Source organism: Coptis chinensis, chromosome 7 (genome assembly GCF_015680905.1).
Source record: "Coptis chinensis isolate HL-2020 chromosome 7, ASM1568090v1, whole genome shotgun sequence".
Lineage (NCBI taxonomy): Eukaryota > Viridiplantae > Streptophyta > Magnoliopsida > Ranunculales > Ranunculaceae > Coptis > Coptis chinensis.
This window is the reverse complement of record NC_141462.1, coordinates 28,873,188-28,883,980: the sequence shown is the minus strand read 5'-3', so window position 1 is coordinate 28,883,980 and position 10,793 is coordinate 28,873,188. Positions and strand designations below refer to the sequence as shown.

Sequence of the window (10,793 nt, the reverse complement as noted above, 5' to 3'; positions counted from 1 at the left end):
TATTTGGAAGTTTTGTTTTAGATAAACCTCTAGATTTATATTAACACTCACAAAGTTTATAATTAAAAATAAAACAACCAAGATGGAGCATATCCAGGGGACCAGGGGTGCCATTTTTTTTTCTCCCGAAAATCCGATTTTTATGAATTTCGATTCGATATTTTTCGAATTTGGCAAGGATATATGTGTTCCGATATATGAAATTTTGATATCTGATTTTTCTGAAAAATAATTGGATCGGAATTGGATGTGTTTTCAAAAATCTGATCTGATCCGATCCGATTTCCGATTTATCTATGGATTTTTAAGATATACTAACCGTTTATTTCATATAATTACTAAATTAAAACTACATATAGTTTACAAACCAAATAAAAGCCCTAGAGAAGTAGAATCTTGTCTCTCTCACACCTTCAAAAAATCAAAATTGTTATTATAGTACACGCCTGTCTTTCTCCCATTTTCTTATTTATAGAATTAATGCATTAATATGAAGAAAAAACTTGTTCAATAAACGTGTTAAAAGGTCTAAGTTGTTTATTGAATTAATACATTTCAAAATGATTGCTAAATAAATGTATTAATTGGATAAAAATGGTTACCCCTAAAAGAGAAACTTATTATGTAATTCAAATTTCCGATTTATTTCCAAATTTTACCGATTTTGAAATTTCCAAATTTTTTTGGATTTTTTGAACTTTCTAAATTTGGAAAAAAATTTGTTATCCGAAAAATAATTGGATCGGATTTGGAAAGGATGTTGCCATCCGAAAAAAATTGGAGAGTTTTCCAAAAACGCTTTATCCGATCAAAGGCGGCTCAAGGCAATCGGGGCCCTAAGCAAAGTTCAAATATTAGCATTAATATATACCAATAAAATTGTTATATCTTATGAATTTGTTTACGTTATTTCATATGAATGCAAACCTCAATTTATTTAACAAAGAATTTAGAAAATAACAATTATTATAAAAATTGATCCCAACATTTTTTTTTTCTTTCTTGAATAGTTAACTCATAAACTTGAAACTTAAATAGACTTATTTAACAAATAAATGCACATAAGAGAATGATGGATTCTACGTTACACAAGAGAGAGAAGAAGAATTCTACACCAAATAAAACAATATATATAGAAAGAATGAGGGATTATAGGGGAAAACAAATAAGACAAAATAAGGATAGAGGTAAGATTGAAGTGTTGGCTTCAAATGTCTCATATTTGATTATTTGATGAAGAACTTTAATAAATTATAGAGGGCGTGTATATTTTTTTGTTGGAGAACTCTCCCTGTACATAGTTCCATACACCTAAACAATAATAGGGTTTTTTTTTTTTTTTTTTTTGCTAATAAAACAAAACAGTGGGCTGTGGACTAAAATATATTGAGAGCCCTTTAGGTTGCTTATTATGCTATGGGGTAGATATATAGCATTGTGCCCTAAAGCCCAAGTGGGCAACCAGCAGAAAATAAAAAATGATTGTTTTAGACCGAACCTAGTTGTTTCTCTCTCTAGCGAAAATGCCGAAAGGAGATGATGCCTTGAGACGAAAGAAGAAGAAATTGGTTAGAAAGAAAATGAGAGCTGACACTTGTACTTCCAATGTTTCTTCACGTATTGCCGGTATTATCGCTTCTAAACAACGTCGTAAAGCTGGCAAGCGTCGTAAGTGTGAGGTATTATATTATCTTTATTTATTTTTCTTGTATTGTATGCATTTGTTGTATTTGTGAATAAAGATAGGTTCTTTATGTGTCAAATGGTAAAAAATGGATAATGTAAGTTGTTGGCTTTATAATCTTCTGTCTGTTGCCTCTGAGTTATTTTGTACTATCTGAGTTGATACTCTTTGTATTCTACCATTAGCTCTTCTCTCACATAACTTAATTAGGTCTTGCTTCCCAAGTAACTAAAGGAAATTCTTATTTTACAGGGGATGTGCTTTAGCCTTCCTTCACCGGACGACCCTTTTAATGATAATAACGGTCTGAAGAATTTTAACAAACCTGCTCCTTCCGAAACTGAAGCAGGGGCATCTGTTACTCAGAAAGGTGATGCATCCAGGAAAGTTTTTTCTAGTAGACAAAGAGATCCCCAAAAGGATAAGTCTAAGAATGTACTTACATCCCTTTTTGGGAAGTATGAACGAAATACTGTTCAGAAAGTGGAAACAAAGGATGGGATGCTTGGAAAGGGTGGAGTGATTCGCACACAACGGAGACTTCACGGAAGCTCAGATGGTCCATCAAAGTTTTTGACAGCATGCTTGAAATCTATACAAAACACACTGCTAGACAAAAGTTTATCGGATAGAAAATCAGAAAACTCACTTTTGCTTAACCAGTGGGGGGCTGAATTCTTAACATGTTCCTTACTTGGGACAGATATCCTGGAGACAACAGGAGGTTGTTCGTCCGAAGAGCAGATTGCCTGGATGGTCTCGATCGCTGCTGATATCATCGCTATTAAAGAGAAAGAAGGTCTATCTGTTCCCAACCCCTTCCTTTTGATCCTTGTGCCATCCAAAGAAAAGGCCATTCAGGTTGGTGATGTTATTCAGCTCGTCTTCCCTAATCCTCACTGCGTGTGTGTGCTGTCATTTACTTCATTTTGTGTTTTCTTAAAATGAAATAGAGAGGCCTTCTTGCCAGTTTAGTACCTGTCCTCGTTATGACATCAATAGATGTTTAATTATGTCTGGAGCACAAACACGGTTTCTTTGTTTTGCATGGCATAATAATATCTGGGTTCCCGTTTGTGCTTCTTTAATTGATATCACCATGTCCTATTATTTAGGTACGACTCTTGTGTAAACCTCTCAAGGCTCTCGGGATACACACAGTTAGCTTACACACTGGTGCTTCATTGGATCACCAGATTGATGGGTGAGTTTTAAAATCTGCGAACTTTGTCAATTCCATAACATTTATATTAAGAAGTGGTAAATAAGAAATTTTGTGAGGGTTCATATCACTCTGTCGTGTTTGTACTTTATGTCCGTTGGTATTTGTAATAACTGGCTTGGCTGAGTTTTGAATATAAAATTTTATATCAATAAATCTTTTATCATTGTTTATTACTTTTATCAGTTTTCCACTGAACTTATCTGAATACTAATCTTCAAGGTTCAGCATGGATGTTATGTTAGGCCATTAGATATATAGTGACTATCTTGAAACACTTCTAAAGGAAATCTTTATAACTAGATTGAAATTATCTAAGTTTGGAATTCTTTTGAGTACAAAAAAAATGTACTCGTAGGTTGTGTTGACAGTCCAATTTGAAGTGAAAATTTGGTATAATTCAATATTTGAAGCCTTTCTAGTTTTGTCAAATCTCAAGATCTTCTATGTTGAGGACCGAACTGCTGGCAATACAAAAAAGGATTAGAGACTAGCACGGTGGAAAGGTACGATAAGGTAGAAGTAGCTTCAGATTCCTTGAGGGCCATAAGGATCACAAACAAAATGTTGGAATACTCCATGGTAAAATGCGGACATTCTATTTTCAGGGCGTCAAACTCAGTTGGAGAGGGTGTACACATACTCTTGTCTTTAGAGAAGCAAATAGGCCGGCTGACCATCTAGCTTCTAAGGAAGGACCTCCTTGGTGTTGGTGTAACACCTTTTCCCCCCTACGGGAAGTCAGCTGACTATCTATATGCAAGTCAACAGAATTACTGTTGTGTATACTTGATAAGGGAAACATATAAATCCTTAGAAGGCCATTGAGCCTAGGTGTAATCTTTTTGAAAAGCAATGAATGAAAATCCTTGCTTGCTTAGGCCCAAAAAAGAAAAAAAAAATCTCAATCTTCAGACCAGTGTTTTAAAAAAGGCATCAAAGCCTTGGGGATCACTCCTCTGTGAGGCTTAAGGCGAGCCTCAGAGGCGCTTGAGGCTCAAGACTTGGTATAAAAAAACAAGTGAGAATAAGGAAATATAGGGTTTGATGATGGAAGTTTGGGATTTCTAATAGAATGAGGTGTTTTGATGCTCAAAACATAACCTAATAGGGATTGTTTAATCTTTAAAGAAGTTAGGAGGGGACTAAGTGTCAAAAAACAACTGAAAGAAAATGGGAAAAAAAATCTAAGTATGAGACTTAAGCCGCAAGGCGCTAAATGCTTAAGGCGGGCCTTGAGGCTTAAGCCTCAATGCGGGTTTTGTAAACCTTGCTTCAGACTGTTATATTTATAACATAAAAGTAAAAAACTCTTAATTCATCTTGAGTTTTGAATAAATTTTCTATTACTGTAGGCAGGATGATTAGCTAATTTGCTATAGAAAGTTTGTAAGTTGGGACTTTTTGTTGGAAAAAAGGCATTTCTTTTGTCTTTCATTGTCAATTTAATTATTATTTTTTTTATTATAGGAGGAATAAAAGGACCGTACTTAAAATAATTATTAATGCATCTTTCTGCTTGTTGTATGTCTCGCTAGGAGTCCATTTTCCTCACCAACCCAACAAAGCAATATATCTCTGAGCTATTTAACTTTTGGGATGTGTAGTGAAGTCTTTTGCACCTATTTAAATGTACAGATGAAAGGCATCATAGTGGACAGTAATTTTGTAGCCATTCAATTAAGTATTTGAAAAAAGTCACAACATATAAACTCAAAAAATTTAGCAATTTTTGAAGTGGTCAATCTAAAGCCTTGGTGTGTGCTCCACCAATCAGAGGTCCGCACATTGGTACTGCTGTAGTGCTTCATAGTTCAAGAAGCATGCCAAATGGCATGTTCTAGTTAGGACTTGGGTGGTGATACACAAATGAAGGCTTGGAAGGAAGTATGATCCCTTTTCTAACTACAGTTTGTTCTAATTTGTCAAGTAATTTCCATATTCATAGATTTCTATCTGGGATATGGATCAGTTTCCATGTTGACGGAGGTTAAAATAGTAAAATCTAACGTAGATCCATCCACCAAACAAAAAGTAATAATAAAGGGCAAAAAGAACATGATTGAACAGTGGCAATATAATTATGCAGCTCGTGTACAGGTTGAAAGAGTACAGTAGTACACTCACTCAATAGGGAGAGCAGAATACTGAAACTACTGACTGCTTATTCATTGACGCCCAACATAGAGAAATGGAATCTGTTAAAAGTATGTTTGAAAGTTTTTCTCATGTTTTTGCTCACTTATTAAATTATGTACCAAGTCTTTGTCATGGGTATCAACTGAAGAAGTCAAAGTTGTTTTTTCACGATGTACATATGTTGATGAAAATGTTCTGCTGTAAGATATTTAAGAAAATTATTCTAGTTATATCGATAATGGCTTTTATGGTTATCTGTAAATCACAAGTAGAATTCATTTGGTCTTCTTTCTCTGCTCTTTCTTTCTGTCTCTGACTTACCTAATTTTTTCCTTCTTCAGTTTAAAGTGTTGTGAGCCTGAGTTTATTATATCCACTCCTGAGAGACTTTTAGAGCTTGTTTCTCTTAAGGCGATTGACATATCTGGGCTATCATTTCTGGTATGGTGTTTATTTTCTTCTTCTTCTTCTTGCTTGTTCCTCCAATTGTTGCTGTTGTTGAGCCACGAAATTGACTTTGTTCCATTAAAGTGGTTTTCCATGTTGTTTTTCATAATCTATATCTAAGAACTGAATGAATTGCTTTTGTGTGATTAGAATAGTCTTATAAAAGTTCTCTTCAATGACTATACAAAGCACTACTTATCTGTCAAAAACGTCTGAAGTGTCTCGTTCTGTGTAATGACCTATGTCTGTGTTTTATTTGTTTTGGTTGTATGCAAATTGAGCAGTTTTTGTTATTTTTTAGTCCAAAGGTTCTGCGATGTTATGGGTCACGAACCAACGGGATCACTTTTGGTTGTTGAGCTTAGATGGGGCTATTTTGCCCATTTTGTATATGTAAAATCTGAAAAGACAGCGGATGAAGGTTTGCATATTCAGTTGTAATGTGATGTCTGTCCCATTCGGAGAATTTTTATACACAATCATACATAGCGATGTAAATGCTCTGATTGCTGGATTTATTTACAAACATGTTGAACAAAGACATGTTGGTAAATACATCCAGAAATGAGAGCATGTTAGATGACTATGTGATTGCAATTATGAAGTTGTACTGATTTTTAGTAGGAAATCACTCTAAACTATTTCAGAGTACAATTCTTCGGAATATACTTTTTCTTTAGAAAATTTGTATTAGCATACTGAATGTGGTGTTCTCGCAGAATCCCTAAATTCATTCTAGCTGTGATCCGCATTTGCTTTGGTGATGATGGAAGTCTAGAACAGAGTTGTCAAAAAGTATTATTGAATAAAAATGGAATAAGGAGTAAAGTGATCGGGTTAAACATGAATTGAACCCTTCCTAACTTGTCCAGAATATGATGAACTGGTTTCAATCAAAGTCACCTTGACACGGATATGGAGTGTCTGACACGGGGACCTGTATGAAGTAGGACACCAAAACACAGCTAATTAAAAATGAAACAATTACTATTATTATATTACACGACTAATTATGGGGCTCAATTCCTTACAAAGCGCCTCCTTACCAATAAATAACTATGAAAGTGACATATCATGGAGTTGTAACTATGTTAAAAGATTATATTCTTAGTCTTTAAGGGTATAGAAGAAACCCTAGTTTGAAATTGTATGCATGTGTCTGTGTTTTGACACAAGTATACGTGTATCTGTTTGTCTGATACGGATTTTTTTAGAATATGAAGTGGTCAATGTTATTTAGGTATCAATAAGAAAAATCGGTTTAAGACTTTAAGCTACACAGCTACCTATTTAAAAGAGATGGGTTGGTGTCTGGAGATTTTAAGATTTTAGTTGCTAAAGGCTTCTCCAATGGGAGGTGTAAATTTACACCATTTACACCTCCACATAGACTCTACCTAGGTGTTAGTAGGATTTTACAACTCCAATAAAACTCTAATGTATAGATTATAAATATCCACATTCTATAGTTCCCAATGGAGACATGTAAAAAAAATTGAATTTTAAACTCAGACGTCACTAGGGCACTCCTAGTGACGTCCGAGTTTAAAAATTAAAAATCGACAATTTAGAACTAAAGAGGGGTGTCACTTGGAGTGACGTCCGGATATATTTTAAATTTGCGCATCACTTTGAGTGACATCCGAGTTTTTTAACAACTTGTATCTGGGTGGGGAATTCCCCACTCGCTCTATTAGCTTATTACCTACGTTTTACACCCCCCTTTGGAAGGACTTTTTTTGAATTTAGGGTGTAAACTTTACACCTCCCATTGGAGATGCTCTAATGGAATGTTGGGCTCTTGTCCTTGTCAATTCAATTCTTACCTCTTCTTCTATCATAATACGGCGCCTGTCACGTATGATTCCTTGTGTTGTGAAGCACACTGATTTTGTAGATCACAATCTCACAGAATGGGGAGAAAGACATAATACTTTGAACATCTGAAAGTAAATGAATAAACGAAAAAAATATGGGAAGTCCGAGACTTACACTTGCGAAAGATGTTTAAATTTTGCAAAGCTCAAAGGTTAGTTTCCGATGATGTTGGTATTAAGATCTATCTTTCACTGTATTCTCAAGGAGGAAGTGATGAATCCTGACAAATTCAAAGGGAACCAAATGAAATGGATGTGTTGTTTTTGTTATCAGATATAGAGGTGATCATGGAGATGAGCCAACAAAGCATGGAAGGATGTACTCGTGCTTTTAAAAGTTGTGTTACGTTATGTCCCCCCCCCCCCCTCCAAAAAAAAAAAAATAAAGAAACATTTGTGACAATTTAATCTTAGCTGAGTAGTTGTGAACATGATTGCCGGACAATAATATACTTCCCCACAACGAATTGTGAGGCTAATAAACAACTCTTGACCCCATAAGCGCTTATCATATCTATTAAGGCTTTATTGTTTCAGTGGTCTAAGATTTTTAAAGAGTTTAGGAGTTTTCATTTCGAGTATTTTGTGGTGAGGTGGATAGGCTTTTGTATTTAGATGTAGATTAATTTGTGGTTCTTGGGTTAGCCTCCCGTGCCTATGTTTTTATTTTTATTTTGTTTCATTGTAATAGTAGGCTTTCTCGGCCTACTTTCTTTTCACTTTTAATGAGATTTCAACTTTACCGAGCAAAAAATAAAATAAAATAAACAACTCTCGACCCCATAAACGGTTATTATACCAAATTGTTAACAACCCCTTTAGTTTACTCTATGCTTCTTGCTTTTAATGGACCAAATGCTTATTATGTTATTAGATTACCTTGTAGTATCTTCACGCCCTCTCTTGTGCTACTCCTTTATATTTTCCTTTTCTGAGTCATGAGTCTAACTTAACAGGTTGTTGATGGGTTGAAATCCTTTGCTATAAGTGGCCTACTAGATAATGTAAACTCCATTAGGCAAGCTACTCTGGGAGCTTCTTTGACAGTTGTGTTCTGTGATAGCTTTGGACCTCTTTCTACTTCAGCTGTGCAAAGCCTACTGGGGGGACCCATCTCTAGATTGTCTCTTAGCGATTCTATTGCCAGTCAAAGTGCATGCATCTCTCAGTGCGTACACATGTGCACTCCAGAAGAAAAGCCATCAAAGGTAAGCAGCCTGAACTGAGTTATGTTACTTGTGGATTACGACCCATTTTTCCAGTCTTTCTTTACATTTTGTGTCATAATGTTGAACTCATATAGTGTGGATTTGATAGGCTCAGCTTGAAGGTGGTAAGAGTGTGGTAGTTTCTGGTATATAAATCTTCTTCCAAGGCTCTCCTGTAGATATTAGATCCCATTTAATTTCTGTAGTTTTGTAATGGCAGCAAAGTATTGGTTGAATTTGTATCATATATGATAAGAGTTAAACATTTGGGTACTGGGACCACCTATGAAGAGCGAAGACAACCAAAGCTCTAGAGGCACCTTAGCGTCACTTCTATTTCGATCCGCAAAGTTTTTTTTTCAATTTGTTGGTGTGCCAAGCTCAGCCTTTATGTGAAGTTGAATGTAGAAAGTGGATATGCAGTCCGGGTCTCAGAGCTGGGTATTTATATAAAGGGACACTAGCATAGGGTCATGTAATGCTACCAGTATAACAATTTTAGTCAATCCCAGTTATTTATGAGAAGGCTTTATTTGGATGATTCTGCACTGCATGTTTGGTGTAGAACCTTAGAAGGTATAACATATTTAAGGGGAAAGAGATATTGTAGCTCCACTTGAGTATGACTTCCTAAGGTTATACGCCTACTTTATGTATTCACATGACATCATGTAAAAATATGATCTTAAGGCGATGTCAACTAGTTGTATACAGTCAGTAATCCATCCCCTTTTACATTTTTATTGTTAAATTAGCATTTACTGAGAGGCTGGAGTCTTGGAAATGTACAAAGAGTAAGGAACTCAATATAATTCAAATAGGAACATATGTTTAAAAAAGAATGTGAAACATTCACCTGGAGAAGAAAACGCTCTTCCTTTTTTATATCAATATATGATATGCCATATGCGTTACTTTTTAATATTCTCCTTTATTTCTTCCCTGAATTTCAGTCACTTGTGTTTTTCTTTATCATGGGATCATGGATGATTTTATATCTAAAAGGTTTCATATTTACACACTTGATGAGAACATCAATGAACTTTTTCAAATATTCAGCTAAATGTATGTGGAAATCTATCTTTAGGTTGCCTTCTCTTAAAAAATTTCATCAACTCCGCAATTACATGAGAAAGAACCAAGTACCATGTTTTCTTTCTTGCAGGGCATACATGTTCTAAATCAAGAATGTGGGAAGCGAACATCTTCCGACCATCATAAAGTGCTATTTGTAGAAGAGATAAGTAGCAAGGCTCGTAGCTCAGCTGCGGCTCTCATTGCCGAAGGTTACGCTATGTCAAATGATACCTCTGACTGTTTGGAAGTAGCATACTGGTAAATTGCAAAACCTGTATATCGTTAATCTATTGTGTGTCTGTTTGTGGAGGGTAGAAATTTTCAGGTTCTTTTTAAGTTTCTATATCAGACTACTCAATTTACACTATATACCAATACCCAGCTTCTTACTTAAAAATATAATTTCTTGCAGCAAGGAGACAACCACAGTCACAGTTACTGATCTGGAGCATGTTCATAATAGGACAGATATGGGGGAGTTTGAAATTGTTGTTGTCATAAACTTCCCACCTGAAATTGATGACTACGTTGAAATCCTTACAAGAATGGCACGTCAATCAGTCAATGGTGTGTTGCATTGCTGCTTCTGTCAAGAAGATGCCTCTCTGGCTGGACCATTGATAGATATACTTGAACAGTGTGAACAAAATGTACCAGAATTCCTAAGAAGTTATCACAACTCTGTATCCATGTCAGAACACTAAAACCTCTTTTATTTTCCATTTACCTTTTTTTCCCCCATTATTTATGTCTCTGCGAGGCCTCATTACTGAAGTCCTTGTACGGAAATACTGTTCACTGGTAGTAACAAGGTTTTGCAGGGAGGCTCTTAAGTTTATGATGGCTTGTGAGGTAATAAAGGGAAGGTTCATGATCACGTCGCACAAGTTTATATATGTTTTTGTTTTGTTCTTTTTTTCTTCATGGGATATTTTGACTGTTCTTCAGCATCTTGTTTTTATTAATCTTCTCATCCCTGACCTATATATATATATATATATATATATATATATATATATATATACATACATACTGCATACTGCATAGAGTTATAATGACAATATAATTAGTAATGCATTGATTATGATTACAATGATAGTATGATAAACTCCTGTAATGAGACTAATAGTGTGATGAGC

General features: G+C 35.1%; 1 protein-coding gene across 1 annotated transcript; it reads left to right on the top strand.

The window, feature by feature from the left end:
- The first annotated feature begins 1,416 nt into the window (after window positions 1–1,416).
- On the top strand, window positions 1,417–10,531 carry LOC147486991 (P-loop containing nucleoside triphosphate hydrolases superfamily protein). The gene is made up of 7 exons (XM_086571600.1): window positions 1,417–1,679; window positions 1,937–2,545; window positions 2,800–2,888; window positions 5,387–5,486; window positions 8,326–8,577; window positions 9,743–9,912; window positions 10,067–10,531. The coding sequence occupies exons 1-7, from the start codon at window positions 1,524–1,526 to the stop codon at window positions 10,356–10,358; spliced, it is 1,668 nt and encodes a 555-aa protein (XP_086427726.1). The 5' UTR covers window positions 1,417–1,523; the 3' UTR covers window positions 10,359–10,531.
- The last annotated feature ends 262 nt before the right edge of the window (window positions 10,532–10,793 follow it).